Source organism: Coenobita brevimanus, chromosome 59 (assembly GCF_032717465.1).
Source record: "Coenobita brevimanus isolate Jiangsu-jjx chromosome 59, ASM3271746v2, whole genome shotgun sequence".
In the NCBI taxonomy this organism is placed as follows: domain Eukaryota; kingdom Metazoa; phylum Arthropoda; class Malacostraca; order Decapoda; family Coenobitidae; genus Coenobita; species Coenobita brevimanus.
The window spans coordinates 22386175-22408405 of NC_137012.1; the positions used below are offsets into that span (position 1 = coordinate 22386175).

The 22231-nt window shown below is 42.1% G+C and overlaps 1 protein-coding gene across 1 annotated transcript in view; it reads left to right on the forward strand.

Moving 5' to 3' along the window:
* The first annotated feature begins 14100 nt into the window (after positions 1 to 14100).
* Positions 14101 to 22231, forward strand: part of Fhos (Formin homology 2 domain containing) — a 370832-nt gene continuing 362701 nt past the window's right edge. Inside the window, exons 1-2 of the mRNA XM_080274704.1 lie at positions 14101 to 14158; positions 20559 to 20588. Of these exons, the coding sequence (XP_080130830.1) occupies positions 14102 to 14158; positions 20559 to 20588 (87 nt within the window). The 5' untranslated portion in view covers position 14101. The remainder of the gene's footprint in view (positions 14159 to 20558; positions 20589 to 22231) is intronic.

Consider the following 22231-nt stretch of genomic DNA (forward strand, 5'->3'; position numbering starts at 1 on the left):
AACAGTGTACATATATTTAACAAATATAATTGTGCTTTTTAAACAGCTCGGGAATGTGTTTACTGCTACAGTGGAGCCATCTGACGGAATACTAGGCTTTTCAGAAGCACCCCATTATTAAACCGATTTTACGCCACTAAGGCCTACAAGCCACGCACACTTTCGTGGCAGCTGGTGATTGGTTCATATAAAATGTTCGAGTGGCTACCCATATATAATCATAGTAAATGTCTCCTCAGTTCGTAATCAGCCTTTACTTCTCTTCAGTAATGTTAATAATCAAGAAGATAAACATAAAAATATTATGAAGGAATTAGCATTTCTTAGAGGATGCTAGAAAAGTTAAATGTGTATTACAAACTGTTGAAGTCAATGATACAATTCGTTTTCGAATGAAGCTTGTTCACTATTTTTTTTGTTTTGTCAAACATAAATTTACTATAAACAAATGACACCAAACATAAAGTACAATTTTCCGTGAAGGTCAGTGTGTATATATAGTTATATCCCAATTCATTATATATAACTGATAAAAGTCAATGTATTATCAGCCGTCCTTGGGGAGGTAAAATGCTCAGGAGAACAGCCAGTCACTCGGCGGGAAATTAAACGTACCACCACCATCCAGCTGATGTCATCTCGCATCTGTCAAAACAAGTCAGAATTGTAGAAATCACCAATAATAATGGTACGTATGCTTTGCTCATATTTAAAGGCATGCGAAGGCAAAAGTTACGTGTTTATTATAATACCCCATAATTATGCAGATCAATAACTGCCAGCGTTTAAATCAGACGACACAAACGTAATCTTTCCTTCCACAGTGACCTCACACTCATGACAAGCCTGCTTTTGACTACCTATACTTTACTTTAAATTGCATGGTAGCTTATAACTATGATGACCATGTAATTAATGGTTACCTAAATGAAAGGGTGTGGAAGTACCGACAGTATGTACTGTACAGCACCGGGCTGCAGTAATACACCCCTGCTCATCATGAACAGAGAGAGGGACTTGGGAGAGCAGCAAGGTGGTGAGGAGGGAGGGTAAGGTGCCTGTTTAATTTCGGAATACATTGCTTACAAAGATATTTGTAATATGAGCAGCAGAAAATCTACATTTGATAACCGTCATCACTGTGGCTATTCCTTTTACCTCCCCGTGGACTCGGGTAATAGTTTTATGAGTAATACAGTGATTTGGGATATATATTGTCGTACAAACTGTAGTTCACTGAATAGTGTACCGTATGTTTGGTGTCATTTGTTTATGCCTACATTACGTTTGCTACAGTTAAAGAAATAGTGAATAGGCTTCATTCGAAAGCGAGCATGCATCCTTGACTTCGACCGTTTGTGTCACCTATTTTATGTTTTTTATATCCTCTCTAATGTGCTGATGCCTTGAAATTATTTGCATTGTTATACTCCTAATAATTAACATTACTGTAGAGAAAATATGGTCTGTTTATGAACTGTCAGCTCAATACAAATAAATGGGCAGATGCACTAAGATTTTGTATGGACCAATCAGCTGTTTTCAGCTAGAGAAAGTGGGCGTGGCTTGTAGGCCTTAGTAGTTACAATCGGTACAGAGCGTGCAGGTCGTAGGGAGAGATGAAAAAATGCTCACGTTACTCCTCGAATAACGGGTTTTCTGTAGTGGTGCTCGAGGTAGTTTTCTATGAAGCGTGGTTTTTATGGCAAACTGCACAATACTATATCCCCGAAAGCAATGATATTCACATTTACAGTACTTACACCGTTTGCAGTTCGCATTAAAATTGTATACCAAGTAAAATCTTGGAAATACACCCAACTAACGGACTTTGAAATTAATATGCTCATTACTGAACTAAAGCAGTTCTAAGCACTTGCTCCTCTGTAAGTATCGGTCGTATATGACGTTTTGCGAGCTTAATAAATGTGTATGTGAGTGTGTGTGTAGCTCTTATCTCCGTCTTATACTGTATCCACGTTAAAATGGACGAACCAAACCTAATCCTGTCGTTTCGACCTTAAACCGGTTAGGTGGTAATTGCCTAGTGTCAAACGGCCGAATCGCCTTGCGACTTAACAGCATATGACCCGAACAGCGTACTTCAGACTGTGATAAACTGTAGTGATGTGCTGTTTCGTTGCAGTGACAGATTTATTTAGGCTGACCATCCACTCATTTGAGAAGCTGGGAGTCGAGAAACTGATTACCTGCTGTATATCAGATAGACAACACTGTGTGGAAACTAGACATATGTGCTTTCAACACGTGTTTGTGTAAACGATGGCACTGAAAGATGACACAGGCGATTGAACTGTCGTGATCATGCAAATGAACACTTTTACAGACTAATAGAAATGCTACATACAAAGGCCTTGCTTTCCTGTACAAATACAGTTAGTGAAGGAACTGAAGTTGAAACGATAACAAAAGAAACACTTCATGAACCATGTTCATGAAATGTTTCTGTTGTCAGCACAGTATACAAAAAATGCGGGTACTGATCCCACAAACTGAAGACGACCCTGTATGATACAAAAAATGCGGGTACTGATCCCACAAACTGAATAGACGACCCTGTATGATACAAAAAATGCGGGTACTGATCCCACAAACTGAATAGACGACCCTGTATAATACAAAAAATGCGGGTACTGATTCCACAAACTGAATAGACGACCCTGTATAATACAAAAAATGCGGGTACTGATCCCACAACCTGAATTGACGACCCTAAATGTTGAACATAAAGGGTCGTTTGTTCAATTTGTGGTATCTGTACCCGCATTTTTTGTATACTGTGCCGACACTTTTTAATTCACCCATGGCCGTTATCTTTGCCTATAGTTATGTATTGAGTACTGGGCCAGTTAACCGTTTCGGACACCAGCGAGTTAGGAAATTTCCTTTTGATAGTTTTAGGTATCACCTAACTTTTTCCTCATTTGTATAGTTGTTGCAAATGAATAGTAACCAAAGTAACTTTAATCTGACCTTCACTTGTGAAGAGGGGATCAAGGGGAGAGGCGATGGCGGCCTGTATTTTTTTCCTTAGTGCAGTGCTACTTCACCTGTGGCTATATGATGGTCATCTTATGTTTGCGTCAAATGCTTATAAATGGGGAATAAGTATAGGCTAGCGGTGAGGTAGATTTGATTAATTTCAGCTAGAATATGAAAGGTATTGGTATAATAAGGCTGTTATTCTCTGCTGACTTTTTTTTTTTTTTTTTTTTTTTTTTAACCAAGAGATAAGACAGTATACTGTGAGGTACTGTTTTATTACCCCTCGGCCAAAAGATGTTGGAGCTTAAACACCTTACGGCCTAAGCATCTTAAAGCCTAATCGTCTTACGGCTTAAATATCTTACGGCCCAAACGTCTCCTTCCCCACAGGATCAACGGCCGAAAATAAGTACGGTCAAATACTCTCGAATTCACGTAATTTTATCCTTACACTTCAGTTCGATAATGAACGGAGTTAGAACTGAATAAACCCCCCTCATTTACATGAACTTTGCGACGAATATGTATAGAGGAGAAATTGCTTAAAACTGCGTAATCTAAATAGTGAACATATTTACTTCAGTCTCCCATGGTTGGGTGTTATTCCAATATCTATAGTTTTTTTTTTTTCTTTTTTTAACGAGGATATGCGTCTCAAAATTAGAATAGTGACTTTGGCTAAATGATTCATGCATTGAAAATGGGGCGGTGGGAGGTATGACTCAAGCACTGTCTTTGTACCTGACACACCCCGAGTAGGAGTTAGCCAGTTATTTACCAGTAAAAGTGGTCCAGATTTAAGGGGAAGAATAAGGGATTTGCAGCTGTTAAAGTACTGTAATCTCCATCTGCCCATCTATATTTCTTTAACTACATTTACATACGGTACATACATACCTTCATACAGTTGTATAGTCTGATTCCCATAGATTCACTAGTTATTTTCTGTTTAACCTGTAGAAGTGTGTGCGTAGACAAGTGTAGAGAGAGAATGGTTGTGAATTGAGTGATGATCAGCGAGTAAATGTGTAGGAAGAGGCGTGGAAGACGAAGGTGAATGAATCATGTAAATTAGGGTAGGTCTTTGTGGGCATAGCGAGGAAGGGAAGTTGAGGACGCAAAGCTACTGACGAAAGACAATGGATGGATGGTATATGTATGGGGATGAACTTGAAAGATCTTACACCATTTTTTTCCTTTCTCTTCTATTCTTTTTCCCTATTTCTTTTCTTTTTCGTTTTCCCTTTTTTCTTTAAAGTCAGTGGACGGAATTGGTTCTCCCACAGGCATCATGAAACGCAGTTTTGTGTGGATGGTTTGGCCGGTGACGTGGAGCCAAGAGTGTCGAAGGCTTGAATGATGACAAAATGGATGTGTGACTCATTTTGCTGAACATTTAATGATCAAGAGACAATAGCGATGCAGTGTGGATGTGTGACATGCCAGGGAATATTAACGTATCCATTCACAGAAATGTATTACCGAGGAGGAAGTGCAACTGAGTCTCTCTCTCCATTTCTCCATGCCTCTCCACTTCCTCCCTTCCTCCTGCATCTCCTCCCAGTTCTTCCATTCTTTTTTGCCTCCTTACTTCCCTCCCTCTTCACCTCCTTTTACCTCCATCCCCCCACACTTCCCTCCATCCCCCTCATTCCCTCTTCACCTCCAAGTGCTTCCACATCTCCTCCCTCCCCCTCACTCTCATTACTGCTCCTCACCTGGTTTTATCTATTTCTCTTCACTCTCCTCCATTTTTCGTCGTTCCCCTCACCCTTCCTTGTATCCCTTATTTCCTCCTCAGTTACCTCATTGTCCTCATTTTCTTCCATCCCTCCTCACGTCCTTCCAGCTCCTCTCCACTACCCTCACCACCTTCCATCCCCTCCCCTTTACCTCTGTTTCCCCTCCTTACGTCGTATCATCGCATCTCAGTTCCCTCCTTGCATTTATTTTCCTCCATCCCTCCTCAGTTCTTCTCTATTCGCATTCTTTGATCTCCCCTTCTTTGTCCCCTCCTTCTCCCTCCTTCACCGTTATCTGTGCTCCCCTCCGTCTGTACAGTACATTCCCCCATCCTTCCTCCTTCCTCTCCATCGCTTCTAGCTTTCCTCCATCCTTCCTCATTCCGCACCATCTCTGGTAACTTCCCTCCATCCTTCCTCATTCCTCACCATCTCGTAACTTCCCTTCATCCTTCCTCTTTCCTGTCCATCGCTCCTAGCTTTCCTCCATCCTTCCTCATTCCTTACCATCTTTCTTAACTTACCTTCATCCTTCTTCATTCCCTTCCGTTGCTCGCAACTCTCCTCCATCTTTTCTCATTCCCCTCCATCTCTACTAACTTTCCTCGATCCATCCTTATTTTCTTCCTCTACCCCTCCATCCTCCTAACTTTATTTCATCTGTATCCTCCCACTCCTCATTTCCTGCCTTTCCTCCATCCCTCCTTATCTCTATTTTTCTCACACCCTTCCTTTTTTCCCTCCACCCTTCCTCACTTCTCTCCACCTCTCCTCCGTTTCCCTCCACCTCCAACCCCCTTTACCTGCCTCCTCCTTTCATTTTTTCCCTCCATCACTCCTCTCTTCTCTCCCCCTCTTCCCCGTTTCCCTCCACCCCTAACCCCCTTTACCTGCCTCCCCCTTTCACTTTTTCCCTCCATCACTCCTCACTTCTCCGTTTCCCTCCATCCCTAACCCTTCTTACCTGCCTCCCCTCTTCATCTTTTCCCTCCATCACTCCTCACTTCTCTCCACCTTTCCTCCGTTTCCCTCCACCCCTAACCCCCTCTTTACCTGCCCCCCTCCCGCCTTTCTTGGCCCCTCGACAACAATTTGTAGTGGACACTGGGAAGAGGTGGAGGCCGGTCGCGTGGTCAACTATTTTTAAGGTTTAGGGTCTTTTTTCTTCTCAACATCGGCCTCGCAGTCTGTTTCTTACTCATTTTATATATTTAGTTGTATTTATCATCATTATGGTTATTGTAGTCATCATAGATTTGTGTTTCTTGTCAGTATAGTCAGTTATCATCGTCATCATTATATTCATTAGCATTTCATCTTCAGCTTACTATAATTTTCATCATCATCATTGTAATCGTCATTGCTTTTTGTAATCAGTATCGTCATTATCATAGTCATTTCATCTTCATCATACTGTCGTTATTTTCACCACCACCTCCACCACCACCATCATTATCATCATCATCACATGTATCATTATCATTGCTTTCTGCTTTCTCCTCTTCGCACCACTAAGCCTGCCTCCTTCTGGTAAGTATTCCCACGGCTTTATGCATTCATTTAATAATCATAATTTTGTATTATTTCTCTTTATACCATTGCGACTTAACTGTATCTACTCCGACATTCCGGTACTTAGTAGATGATTGCTGAAATGTTCAGCCCGAGATTCTTTTTCCAAAACTTAAAAAACAAATAATTGGCAGAGTGTAAGATGGGTTAATATCGTTGCAGGGAAGCTGTTGATTTCGCGGTACGTTATTGTTGAACTAAGACGTATTTACTTAGGTCTGTCATCCGGTAAAATAATACGATCGATTTTGAAAGAACGCCTTGTAGATATTTTATCCATCTCATCAGCCGTTTGAGTGTTCACTGCAGGCCTGGCCTATCCCGACCGAAGTGGGGACGATACAGCCAATGTATCTATTTACCAAGTGGCTTAGGCTGTCTGGTAGAGATTGTATGTAGGGGGAGACGTGCTTGTAAGTGTAACTGTTGTGTTGGAGTGGCTTTGGATGTGTGTGTAGTCTGTGAACCAAGTGTAATCGGCCCGCGCAAGCCGACTGGGTGCAAGCGTACGCATACTTTATAGTATGCGACAACTGGTTCAACCACAGCACCCCTTATGTCCGCCAAGTACAGAATGATAAATGTGATATAGATAAATGTGATATATATATATATATATATATATATATATATATATATATATATATATATGTATGTATGTATATATATATATATATATATATATATATATATATATATATATATATATATATATATATATATATATATATATGCGAGCTTTGATGTCAACAACAGCAACAATAATATAAGTAACAAACAACGTAGGCGATTGTCGTTCCGTGTTCGGGTAATGACGTAATTGGTCGGTGAGAACAGCAACATGGGTGAGTTAATCCTGGAGTGAGTTTATGTGCAAGGCATTGTGTGCTCAGTGGTGCCTCGGGCGGAGCTTACTCACACTCATGTTTTAGGTATGTGCACAATGTCCCGCAACTTTTTTTTTTTTTTTTTGGAGTTTTGGACTAATTTTGATAAAAAAAAATACTACATCAACGTAAAGCTTATTTTCATGTCACGAGCAACAATTACTTATGATCTCATGCGTTTATAATGAAGGGGGTAATTTTCTCCCCTAAGATCATCAGATATTGTAGTTACGTAACGGTTGCGAATTGGACCCATGTTGATCAAGTATTTTTTGCCCCAAACCATCCCTAGAATAGCCTTTTGGAGTTTCTTGTAAATCTCTCGGGATACCCTGTTTATATATATATATATATATATATATATATATATATATATATATATATATATAAACAGGAGTAAACTCAGCAGATTATATAGGTTAGTGAGTTGTAAGTAAATACCAGTAGGGCTATACACAATAAAAATAAGTTGAGGAATAAAAGAAAAAAACGTTTGTGTAAGTATGACAAAATATGCCTCAGTGTTGATTCCAAGATATATTTACCAATCCTAGTTACTCTAGTGTTCAGGTACACAAGCTTAGTCACTCCAGTGTACAAGTAACAAGCTTAGTCACTCTTTTACTTTACACAGGCAAAATAAATGCAGCCAAGTAAATGCGTTGTGATAATGAGAGAGAATAAGTAATATGCCTACATTGTATTTAATCAGATTGGCATATAATTTATATTAAGTGTTGTGATGCTGTTGATTATATGAATAGTGATGTATGTATTATGGTAGTGAATTAATGATTATGATGACATTGATACACATATGTGAATACACATACCTGGTACCGGTATTCCTGCTATTTTTTTCGTGTTATCCCTTATAAGTAATCTTGTGTATGTTATTATTCCATCTCTGGTACGCTACTCCATATTGCCCCCGCCAAGGAAGTTAAAGGAGGTTGTGTATTCACCCGTGTCTGTCTGTTTGTGTACAATATATCCACAAAAGTCGTTATCGGATTTCACTGAAACTTGTTGGATGTGCGGGCGGTGGGTCAAGGAAGAGTTGATTAGATTTTGAGGTGGATCCGTCTCCAGCTGCAGGAAGTCATAGATATAATTGACATTGGCGGATGCATGCGCTCTCCGAAAGTATGAAACAGGGCAGACTAAAACCGTAGAATTAATTGACTATTTGAGACAGTAAAAGTATTTTTCTGGTAGGAAAGATGAATTACAACAGTAAGTCAGATATTTTATTAGCGTCGACGGAGGTATTCGCTCGCTGAGTGCTTTATGCTAAGTCTTGTTCTTTTATAATGAACAAACTTACATATTAGCCTCATTTGGCTAACACCAGTCGACTTTATTCGGCTTAAAGAAGTTCCCAGCATACGGTGGGGTTCATTGTTATTGCGTGGTTCAGTGGTACACTTGTGATGCTTATCTAATAGTATTCACCATCATTACAATTGAGCCAAGCAGTACTCGTGCCTTTTATGGTAGAAGGACGTGATAATATTTTGTTGTAAGTAGTCGTTACAACTATCGACAGAATTTTTTAATTTCTTGCAATTAATGTGATAGTTTACCATTCTTGTGCAGTGTGTGGCCATTACAGCCCGACTATTTGTGTGTAAGAGTGGAACCCGCTCCTGCACGTCACATTATTTGCTGGCACTTCCTGGGGCACTGTCCTGGCTCGCTGAGAGGGTAGGGGTGAGCCAGAGTAGGTGGGTGGAGAGGAAGGGGTGAGTGGGTCGTAGGGGAGAGGAGGAGGGTGAGGAGAGGAGGTGAGGGAAGGGAGGAGAGAGTGAGCGGTAAGGGGCGCTAATGGAGGGGAGAGAGCAGGGAGTGGGAGGGGAAAGGAGGAAGAGGGTAGGTGGATGGGGTGGAGGCTGTGTGGAGGTGAAAGGTGGGGGAGAGTCAGTAGCTGGGTGAGGAGGGTGGGGGAGAGTGGGTGGTAGAGGCGATGAGTGGGTAGAGGGGAGGGAAGGTGAGTAGTGAGTGGTTTAGGAGGAGGAGGGGGAAAGTGGCTAGGTGGGTGAGAAGAGGGTGAGGGAGGATGGATGGTTGTGGGTGGATGGAGACGAAACGGATTAGTATATGAGAGAGAGAGAGAGAGAGAGAGAGAGAGAGAGAGAGAGAGAGAGAGAGACTACAAGGAAGTGGTGAGGGAGACAAGCAGGAAGTAGGTAAACCAGGAAGACCTTCACATCTTGAGCATCGAATTCCTTGCCTCAGTAAATTAATTAGCTAGTGTGGCATGTGTTGTTACCCGCTAGAGATTATTTTCATTATCATAACGTTCATTCTCAACCATATACTATTCCCTTCGAGGCGTAAGGACCCCAGGCTAGGCTAATGATATCCGGATCATATAAGGGTACGGGAAAGAAATACGTCTTTTGTAATACGATCGCTTTCAACCTGTGTGTGCAAAACAAGGCCGCCACTTTGACTGGTATGTAAGCGCATGTACGACTGGTTTCATGTGAAAGTGTTTTACGTTTGGTCCTTGTTTCACAGCATTGTGTTTTCGAAGTTGTGTTTACCGTGAGAAATATATGGTTGTTCCTTTATCTAAACGTTGCCAATATAAAGAGGAAGTTGAAGATGTTTTTGGTGATAATCGTTGCTCTGTTTCATATTATACAAATTTAGTGTTGCAAATCATGACACTTTATGTAAAGAACCAATACATCATAACAACAGCTTCTTTGTTAAACCCTCAGAATCCAAGAGAGTCATTTGTGTTATTTTCGTGCCACCTCCAGACGGTTTGACTAATTTTAGGGAAGACTTTTAGAACTGGAGGACTGAAATAAAGCCTTCATAAATCCTCTTACGGCCAGATATCGCCCTTAAGCTGAATAAAATCGTCTGTCGGTGGCCTGAGAGAATAAAAACTGCATCATGGAGTTTAGTGGGTCAAGCCTGTCAAGGATGCCGTGTTGAGAATGAGGGTGAATTAATAGTGTACTTACGAGATAAGGAAACTACAGCCTGCTATTACTACAGTACTCTATTTATGTAATCCTTTGTGTTACTCAGTGTGTCATGCGTAGGTACATCTGGTATGGCCGGAGGCGGATGAAGGCAGAGATAGAAAGGGAGGCAGGGGAGTGAGTGACGAGAAGGATATGGAGAAAGGAATGAAAAAAGGTTAAAGCGTAGAAGGAGAGGAAGGAGGGATTCAAGGAGAAAGACAAGTTAAGGGAGAGATGTGGTGTGTGAGAGGGAAGGGGGAAGAGAGCAGAGAAAAGGTGAAAGGGGTAGAGGAGAAGGGGAGAGAAATGGTGAGAAGGGTGGGAGGGGATTGAGGGATGTTGAAGGGATGAGAAGAGGAAAAGAAACTGAAATTGCGGAGAAGGCGTGGAAAGAAATGGTGAGGTGGTGGTGGGGGGGGAGAACGGAGGACGAGGATGGGGAGAGGAGGAAGAGAAGGATTGAATGGAAATGAAAGGTTAGTGGAAGAGGAGCATTTGAAGGAAAGAAGGTAGTGGTTAGGGAACAGGGATGATGGTGAAGATGATGATGATAAAACTTAGAGAAATAATGTAGGGAAGTAAAGGTACGAATAAGGAGCGGCGTGGGAAGGGTACAAGTAAAAGAGCGGGGTGGCGATGTGGGAGAGGGAGAGAGTGCGGAGAGGGGGTGGAGTGGTACCATGAGGGGAGGAGTGGAGGAAGTAGGAGCATTGCAGAAGGGGAGATTAGGCGTATCAGGAAGGGGTGAAGGGACGGAGAAGGGGGGAGGGGGGTGAACAGACGAGAAGGAGAGAAAATAAATCATGATGGCAGGGATGTGAGGGTATATATAGGAGAGTCAAAAGATACTCGAATTTCCAGCCGTATGTCTAATGCCTTCACTCCGATGACGTGTGTGTGTGTGTGTGTGTTATTATTGCTGCCATTTAGGCGATTTAATTTAGCATAGGGGATGATTTTTCGAACTGGGGGGAGGGGGGTTGGGTACAGCCTTCACTAATATCTTCAGTATAAGAGATTTCACTGAGTTGATATATTAGGTCGTCAGAAAGGTGTAAGAGTAAAATGAAATGCCACCTCCTCGGCTGAAGGGGTTAAAACAAATCACTCAGATAAAGGTAGGCCCTCCATTTTTTTTTAACGATAATTGCTGAAACACTTGATGGATTTTGGAACGTGCAAGGCCACTCTGTACAGTTGCTAACTGAACCGTACAATGTGGGATGCAGGCTAATTAGATATGATAACCACCGGCTTGCTTTCTCCTTCTTTATATAAATGTTATCTGTACGGTCGTTAGAGCTAAAATGGTTAAGAAGAAAAGGCTAGTAGTTCTCCAGTAAAAGAAGTGGTGATGGAAGTGATCAAGAAAAGGATGAAGTACAAAAAGGAGAAGAAGAAAGAAAAAGAAGTCACGAAGAAGATAAAATGTTATGAAGATGAAAAAGATAATAGTGACTTGAAAGAACTAAGTATGTTAAGAAAACTGAGACGAGAGCAGAAGGTAGAAGAGAAAAAGTGAGGAGAGAGAGGGAGAGAGACAGAGAGAGAGAGGGGGGGGGAGGCGCGGCATAAGGAGTGTAAGGTGATGGAGAAGGTAAGAGGGTGAGGAGGGGTAGGAAGGGCGCGAGATAAGAAGGAGAGGAAATAGGAGAGGGGAGAGAAGGGGGGCAACGCTCCCTCTCACGCTAACTTTATCCCGACAAGGTTAGCTCCCCCCTCCCCCCCTCTCTCTCTCTCTCTCTCTCTCTCTCTCTCTCACCGGCTTGGCCACGACCCCGTCTTTCCTTGTCAGCTTCTTTCTTTTCTCTCCGCGGTTTCTCTCCTCTGTTTTGTTTCTCTACGTTTTCTCTACACTTTTTTCGTTTTTTTCTTTTTCTCTAGTTTTCTGCTCTATTTTTGCTTAACTCTTATTCTATCCCTTTTTTGGCCTGCATTTTCCCTTATACTTTATTATCTCTTTTTTCCTCTACTGTTTCTTCTCTCCCGTTTTTCTCTGCCGCGTTCTCTTCCTTTCTTCCACATTCCTTCTGCCACTGCATTCATTGGTCTCAGTTTGTGCTCTGTTCTATTTTTCTTTTGCTCATATTGTCCTTCCCTACTTCTCTGCTTTTCTTTCTTTTTGTCCCATCTCACTTCCGGTCCTCCTTGTTACTAATATTCGCTCCTCTCCTCTCCTGTGTCATACCACTTCATCCCTCAGACCCCCACCGTCTCCTAGCTCGTCCTTCCTTCAGTCCAACCCCCTGTTCTCCCTTTCTTATTCTCCCCTCATTTCTCCTCCTCTTCATTTGTTTCCTTCTCCGCTTACTTCCTCCCATCCCCCAGAATCTACCCGCCTACACGTGCCTTCCCCTCCCCCTCCACTGCTTCCCCTCACCTCCCTTCTTGCTGGCTACTGTCATTCGTCTCCCTCCTCCGCTTCCCTCCCTCTTGTGTACCTCTCACCCCTCTCTCCTTATCCTCCCCTCTCCCCCAGACCCCCTCCTTTGCCTCCATACCCCCCCTCTCCTCTCCAGTTCCCCGTCCTCCCTCTCGCGTATATCCCTCTCCCATCTTTCTGACCACTCGTATTCGTCTATCTTCTCTTCTCCCTCTCCCTCTTCCCAGTACCCTCCTTCCTTGCCTTACCCTCCTTTCCCTCCTCTCTACTGCTTTCCTTCCTCTCCTCAGAAACCTCTCTTCTGTCTCCCCCTCTTTCCCTCCCATCTCCCCTTCTCGTGCCTTCCTCCTTTCTCTCCTGCCCCCTCCTCTCCCATGCCTCTTTCTCTCTCCTCCTTCCCCTCTCCTTACCCCCACCCCTCTCTGCTACTGGCACTCCTGCCCTGCCAGACGAGACAGCCAGATACAAGTGAGAGCCACACCTGTAAAGAATTACCCCAGTGCCACTTACTACCACGCCCGGAGCTGAGGGCAACCGCACACTACCTGTATAGTCTCGGTTACACGCGGAGTGGAGGGGGTTTTAGCAGCGAGGAGTGATTTGATGCTGATTTCCTTCTGATTTGGGCTGATACGAGGCGTTTGGTCGGCGTAGATAGTGAAGTGTGGTGATGCTTTATGACACAACCTTGGCTTCTTGTTGAAGTTTTCTGTTTTCGATTTGAGTGACATGTTTTGGTGAAATTTGTGTCCTGAGTCGTGGCCACAGTGTCGGGGTCATTGACTGCTGCACGCCTAGAGTAACTGAGACTTGTGGCGGTGTCAAGTAGAGCGAGGAAAGATGTCAGTGGAGTTGATGAAGTACCTCCTGGCTGACGCCCGGGATGTCAAAGACGCCGGGCCGTCACCATACGAGGGCGACTCCAACTTGATTTTGGCCATCCAGCGACACGGCCCCAGCCACATCCGTGCCCGCAACCGCAACCGCAACCGTTTGTCCCTGGACCTGGAGCAGCTGATGAATGGCCCACAGGAGGTGCCGCAGGAGATGAGGCCGCAGGTGGCATATCGACGTGCTGGGAGTGATATGTCCGCCGCAGTTTCGTCCCTCAACCGCCACTCCTTACATCTGGATTTCCCTACCAAGCCTCGGCCTCGCTCCGTGCACTTTGACCTTCCTGACTCCCCTGAGACGGCACGACGCTACCTCCGTGGGCAGAACCCCCCTCAACAGGAGCCGTACCCTCAGCAAGGGCAGGTGAGACGACGAATGCGACCACCCGACCGACGCGAAGACTCTGGCAGCGACAACGAAACGAGAACTGACGGCCGCGATGACAATGGAGTGTCTCTTCGTCTGCGCCGCCTTCTGAATATCAAACCTCGGGATTACGGCGAGGCTCAGAGGCTGAAGAAGATGCTGAAGCGAGCCGTGAGCCGCCCTGACACCACGTTTGAGGACCTGAAAGTGTACAGGCTGGCCATGAAGCGACTGAGGCGGATCGTGAGACAAGAACAGGAGCGGGAGATGTTGATGCAAGCACAGGCCGAACACGACGAGCAGTTCCAACAGTTCATCGACAAGGTATACTTTAAGGGGAGAGGGATTGGGTTAAGAGGAGGAGGGAAAAAAGATGCCGTGGAGAGAAGGAGAGGTGGAGGTGAGAAATTCTGATGAAAATGCTGTGGTAGGGGAAAAGTACCTAGTGATAGAAGAGGTTAGAGAGATAACGCCATACTTGTAGAGTAGCAGTTCATCGACAGAGGGGGAGGAGAGGAAAATGAAGTTGAAAAGTGAATGAGTGACGGAGAAAAAAAAGATGGAATTAGAAGCACTGTCACAGTTTCATTAGTTCATTGATATGGTCAGGCTGCATCCCACATTACAGATAATGAGTAACGATACCAAAAGGTCACATTTGTTCCATCATCATTACGTGTTTCAGAATTTGTCGTTAAGTATTGGAGTCTTGCCTACACCTTCGCGCTTTTATTTTTATTAATACGGCCCCTAGGTTATAAACGAGGTAGTGAGTTGGTATCAGAGTTAAAGATACAGAGTTGATAAGAGTGATAGAGAAAGATGGATATTAGTTGCACAGTTGGAGGGAATAGATAATGGAGGAGTATGACATCTGAGCTATGGGTCTTAAACGTGGTATATCGCCAATTGTGATAATTGCTTCGAAACAGGAGACTTTACCAAACAGTCTCTTCAGTCTACTTCCATCACCTGGACCAGGTCATAGACAATATATTCTTACTACCTACAGACGATTTTATTCCGTTTTGGAGAGAGAGAGAGAGAGAGAGAGAGAGAGAGAGAGAGAGAGAGAGAGAGAGAGAGAGAGAGAGAGAGAGAGAGACCTGAAGGTTTGATAGAGCCTGTATGACCCAATCAGTACAAGAGACCTCTGGAAGTAGCAACATACGTCCTCGGATTGAAAGGCCTGATGGCAGGTTGTATGAAGGAGAGAGAGGAGGTAACGAGAAACTGTGAGGAAAGAGTAAAGGTAGGTAGGCACTGTCCTTGGTTGTCTTTATATCCCCTTCACTACGTACTATTAAATTTACCTGGGATACTACCAGATGATTTGATTTAGATTTTGGGAGACATCTTGTAGTGTACGGGGTCACGGAGGCAAAATCTGACCCTTTAAGTCTGAAAAGCTTGTTCTGAGGCGAACAGAGTCGTATTTAAATAGCAAAAATAGTTCAAAATACTTCTGCGTACTAAAGGGATTAACAGTTCATTGACTTAGCGGACTCGGGGAGGTATGGAGGGAATGGATGGGGGGTGGGGGAAGGAAGAAGAGGGGAGACAAATGGAGGTACAGAAAGGATGGGGAGGGAAGGGGAAGACATTTACTTAGAAGGTGGGGAAGGAAAGAGAAAAAGGAGGTTTAGAGAATAAAGGGAAAGGGAAGGTGGAGAGAAAATGGGTAAGAGAAGGTAGAGGAAGAGGGGATGAGGAGGGGAAAGTGAAGGAAGAGATGGGGAAGTATAAATGGGATGAGAAGAGAGACAAAGAATTGGAGGTAAAGTGCAAAGAGCGGCTTGGTATTTGACATATAGTTTGCCTCAGCTGTTCATTGGCAAGAAACACCCAGGAGAGTGAAAAATGAAAGCTTGATTATACTCGTATAATGCCGTTCATGTAATGGTGCTTAACTCTAAGAAGTGAAGTACACAAAACGTAATAATGAGTTTGTTATGTAATGTGAGTAAATTATGATTTGCCAGTGTGATGAGGGGTCTTGAGTGTGAATATAATATTTAAATTAGTGTAAGTGATAATTGTTTTACTGATAACTGAAGAGTCTGCAAAAGGTACTCGATTTTATAGTACAGCGGTTTTTGAGTAATGGATTTGGGGTAGTAGAGCGCACATCTCCAAATGTTACAGGTGATGCAATCTGAGCTACTGAAAGCTGCAACTTACTCTTGATAAGTAAACTGTAGAGGATTATACAGAAACACTGCAAAGGGTATTGGTGTACTGAAAAGCTGTAGGATTGTGCTGAAAGGGTGTGTGTAGGATAGTATGTTAATATTATAAAAGTTTCTGCTTCCATTTTGTTGTAGATTATAACATAGACAGTTTTAATATAATTGTTTGGAGAATGCAAATGACAATAAAAAGTTTTGACGAATAGACAGAGATGAAAGGCGCATAAGATACATTATAGAACAGTTGACGTTGACTGTTGAAACGTTACATTATGGGACAGGGTAAGAGTGCGGTATGTGGTTATTGGATGAAAGATGCTAAAGGTTACAGGTAAAATGTTAGTGTGAAACCAGGTGTGTGTTGAGGAAGGGTAACAGGATATGGTTGTCAGCTGAGGGAGACCGGGGTGATGGTGGTGGTGACACACACACACACACACACACACACACACACACACACACACACACACACACACACACACACACACACACACACACACACACACACACACACACACACACACACACACACACACACACACACACACACACACACACACACACACACACTTTCCTGTAAGATGGAAGGTAGAGTAGCGTGCCAGGCCCAGTCAACGCTCTCACGTGTTCACAAATCATGCTCCTCACTTCACCCTCCTTTTTTTGTGCTTTTTACATACTCTTTTGTAGTTTACTTTTCCATTCTCATATATAATTTTTTCATTGTTGTTTCCCGCCCTTTCTGTACACCAGCTTTAACTCCTCACTGGATGCAAAACTAATGTACACCCACTTAAGGAATCTGTGTATGGAGAAGGTAGAACATTTAGGCAATTTTTCCATCTGAACCATTTTCTCTCTCTCTCTCTCTCTCTCTCTCTCTCTCTCTCTCTCACACACACACACACACACACACACACACACACACACACACACACACACACACACACACACACATTCATAAAATATTTTCGTCTGCTCATCCTCCCACACGTGCTTTGATCTCGTAGTCAAGAATAATCTCTCTGTGTTTACTCTTTTAAGCACACACAAACACCCACGCTTCCTCTTACACACACACACACACACACACACACACACACACACACACACACACACACACACACACACACACACACACACACACACACACACACACACACACACACAGGCCAGACTAGACCTTGTGTCACACTTGCCTACTTCCACACGTCTCCTATCTCACTCACACACCCAAACACACACTTTACACTCTTCCTTGTTCCTTCACACTAACCTGGAAGTCTTTTTCACGTAATTTACTATTTTCCTTCTCTCTCTCTCTCTCTCTCTCTCTCTCTCTTTCTCTTTCTCTCTCTCATTTGGACGCTTTCATGCTCCTACGTACCTTTTCAAACTTAGCGAGGTTCCCAGACACTCTTCTTCATGCTTCTCTATAATATTAACTTTCACACACACACACACACACACACACACACACACACACACACACACACACACACACACACACACACACACACACACACACGAGAGAGAGAGAGAGAGAGAGAGAGAGAGAGAGGTAGTAAGGTCTCCAGATTCCACACTGAGTAGGAATTTCGCTACCCACGTATAGCGTATTCTTAGCACCTCGGCGTTCCATTGTAACCCCAGCTACACCACACAGCATACCAGCCCGATATACCAACACATTAATACCACTTATACCAGATTTATTACCCTCTCAACCACCATACCAGCATAGTGTCACGCTATGCTGCGATTATCACCAGTTGTTAAAAAAGTGTTACCCCGTGAGCTATGGTACAAAAGAGTATATCATAAGCAGGTATACTGATATTACCATATTATACCTTATTACGTACCATTTATACAAAAACTACTTTTCTTTAAGTTACTAAATTACTGTTCCATTATTACCATCAGCAATATACTGTTTCTTGCTTCGTCCTTCGCAATATTCACAGTAACAGCCGATGTTAGCGGTGCAGAAGTTAACAAGATCAGTTTCCATATTGCTATCAGCAGCTTGTTTTCTACTGCAGCTTGTTTTCTATTGTGGGAGTACTGTTGCCATTCAGAAGACAGTACAATTTATATGGTCGATCATAAAGCATTTCTGATGGGAAGTTACGTACGCTAGTGTATATGGCAACTATCGTAATCGCCTACTATGATTTGCAGGCATAAGAAGAAAGTTAATGCCACTGGAATGCATATATACGTATATTATGCACATAAATATCGAGTTTTGCTGAAGCTTTAGAAATGAAAACCTAACAACAGACGAAACGCATTCCCATGAATATTTTCTTACATACCAGAACGATTTTAGTCATAATAAAAAAGGTACAGCTCACCGTTTCATTCCGCCCCAAGCCTTGGATAGCGCAGTGGAACAATTAACTTTCGATCTTTCTGTTATTTCTGTTAGGGGGAGAGCTTATTTCGTTGTCTTTACCGCCCCAGTAACTTCGTTCCTCCTTTACTCACCACGGTCTTCAGTATGATTCTCCCCATTCTTTCAGTAACACAAATTAGTTGGTCATTATTTTTCGATGTTGTTGGTGTCTCAGCTTCGTGTTACTGATTTTGTAAACACATTTTGCAGGTTCTCAAAAATTCTCTCTCTCTCTCTCTCTCTCTCTCTCTCTCTCTCTCTCTCTCTCTCTCTCTCTCTCTCTCTCTCTCTCTCTCTCTCTCTCTCTCTCTCTCTCTCTCCAGTAGTCACTACCCCTCTGAATTCTTTCTGTTCTGTCTACCTACTGTCATCCCTTATCAGTTCAACTTACATAATGCAAAAATGAACCAGCATTTTTTGTGTGTGTACATAAATATTATCATCAGTGTTGCAACCATAACACCATCATAGTAACACCAAATTTTTCACCCTCGAAGCCTTAGCCATTAGTACAGAATATTAGGAAACATGCGTACTAGAATTACTACCGCTCACTTTACCATCATCATCTTATTTAATTCACCACCACTTACTTCAGGTTTTTAGTTGTTATATTGCAGTTATTTTTGCCCTACTCTCCCTGTCACGATACGAATTTGAGATTAGTTATACCGATGTTATTAACGTTCTTTTTTTTTTTTCATTTATTACTCTAATACTTCTTGTTACTGTCTGAGGCATTATATTAACATGCCAATTTCATATGACACGTGTGGAAGTTATGATCTGACAAGTAATTAAGCCACCATTTGATTATATCGCTTGAATCATCATTGTTTTATGCATCAGGCTGTCATTTCTATGCCTTGGTTGATTAGAGTGTAATTAGTAACAGATACTGAACATCGCACGTTACCATCACCAGAATACCACCGAACTTTTTAGCTCGTTATGTGTCGGTGCCCCCCTGATTTTTGTTTATGCTGGCTTGAACTTGACTATTTAATTCAACTGAAGGAAAAGATTAAGTTATTAGTACTGCTGTTAATAAGTATGTTTTTATGGGTATTGTTTGAAGTCTCCCTAAATAGACCTGGGCAACTAAATATTAATAGCAAGACACGGCTGTTTCATACCTTCGTTATTATTATGTTTAGGTTTGTTTTGTCTTTGTACCCTCTTATACCGTACTTAGCAACAGCACCAACGTAGCCTTATTAGCAGCGAGTTTACAGCCACCAACATACCTCGAATATACCCCAGTTATTAGAAGCAAGAGTCATACCAGGCGTTCATATCGGGACACGTCATCATCGACACCAACATACCGGCCACATACCCCCCATCATACCACTCACATACGACCACACTGTCACTTCAAGCATACCACACCGTTAGTCCAGCACGCCTCTTTGATGTAACTTGTATGTTTGTTAAAGAACTGCCTACGTGTTTTTAAAGTATTTTGGTACATTTGTTACAGCTTGTTTGTGTACCTTGGCATATTTATTAATGTACAACCCGGTCCACTTAATCATGACTTTCTCTTTCAGAATTAGGATATAAGTTTTGCACACAGAAGTTCTTTGTTAGTAAGCTTACCATTTCTCTGTAGTTATAAAAGTTAAGGAATATTTTTCCTCTACACTAATAACCTCGTATATTTAAATTATTGATGACACTGATATTTTGCTTTGTTTACATCTAAACATAATGTCAAATTTTATCTTATCTCAATTTCTTACGTTGCCATTGTATCATTCTTTTGTGATAGCATTTTGTCGGATTATTGTAGGTTAAAGTCACCAGTATATAACATATTTTGGCATAGGATTCTTGAATGTTGATTATATCGTAGGCTACAGTAGTCAGTATGAAGCACTATAGAGTTTACATTTCTCTTGCCCTATACATATTTCTGTGAACAAATGCCATTGTTCTTCCCCCTTGCTTTTACACAAATATCACTACAGTAACTTTGAATAATGGTACTCTTTTCACTATAAATGTAACTTTATATTATTTACCGTTTATTAAGGCCCCTCCCACAGTACTTCCCACACTATATAGTAAGACCCCTCCCTCAATACTTCCCACAGTACTTCCCACACTAAACGTTCACTATACCTTACAGTACAGTCACCGCACCGCTACCTTCGCTGGCGTAAGTCTTTGTGTGATGCTCTTTCGCTATGGCGGCAAAGCGCTTACTATCTTGCTTATATAGTGCATTTAATTGCGCTGCTTACTACGCTGTGAGTGAGTGTATGTGCGCATTCTATGTGTGTGTAGGTGTATTTAGTGTACGTGTTTAAGATGTGAGTATGTGCGCACTATGTATGTAGGTGTGTGTAGTGTACGTGTTTAAAGATGTGAGTATGTGGTAGTATGATTTGTGTGTAAATATGTGTGCATGTGTAATTGTATTTTATATGTGTTTACAGGATTAAGCCAGTGTGTAAATAATTATGTATGATTGTATTTTTATATAAAGATGCATTTCGTAAACTGAGTGGATCACTTCACTTGTATATATATAATGGGTTAGAGTGGAGGTAGTGTATGTAAGCATGTATGTACTCAGTGTACTTTTGTAAATAGGTATATGTATGTGATTTTGCATGACAGACTTTTATGTATGTTGGTATGATGTATGTGTGTATGTATATATGTATGTATGTACTGTATATACAATGTTTTACGCTTATATATGTCAGCGTTCAGTGTAAAGTGTATAGAGGCTTATACACCCCTACACTGGTCCATTTACTGTGATAAATATGCGCTAACTTTACGAGTAAGCCAGTATTACTACAATGCTTTCCGTGACTACTTTACAGTGTCGTCCTGCGTGTGATTACAGTACTAAGTAATCACGTGTACGTACAGTGTGCTATTCCGTTTGTCTGAAAAACCTCCAACGGGCTCATATGATAATATTTCTAATCGTTTTATTTTTGATGCTGTACAATTTATGTCCTATGTACAGGGCGTGCACTGATATAGCTACAACTAATTATAACTTAAGGATCACTTTTGCTGAGTGTGATATATTATAAGTATGGTGTGTATTTTGCTGGTAACTGAGGCTGTCTCAAAAGAACTTCAACACGCTTTAAATTACAACGTCTGCCTTTGGGTAATGTGAATGATGCGTGTGTACCAAGAACTCTTCCTCCAAGATACCTTCCATATTTCAAGAACACTAGAATACTTGTCAGAAGCTGGTAAGGAATGTAAAATTAATACCCAGAGAGTTGGCTATTAATCTGTTCAATACGGTGACATCATCTTTTGTATATTTTTCCTTTCACCAATTATACTAAAAAAAAAATTATTGAAGGTCCTAAAGAGAGGTATACCTGACCCCGATACCTCCTGTTTAAGATATTTCCCCACAGTATGTTTGAAGGGAGCAAAAATATAAATAGTCATCGCAGTGAATGGGGTAAAAAATGGCTGCGTTTACAACATCTTTCTTGTCTCAGTCGTGATTTTATTTTTGTTTTAATAACAGAACAGAGGAAGGAAAAACAAATGAATAAAAAAATGGTCCATACACTAGATTACTGGCGTCCTCTTGTATAAACAAAAAAATCTGTAACAGTTGGACTTGAACAGCTGTAGGTTGAAGTTTGGGGAGAACGAGCACTGGGGAAGCGAGTTCCAGAGAGGTTCGGAGTAAAAGAATTCTGATATGCAGAAGTTCTGCGATATGGCTGTGTGATATTCCAGTCATGAACGCTACCAGATGCCTTTGTAGCACAAGGGAAGGGAGGGAGTGTTGGTTGGACCGCATTCTTGCCC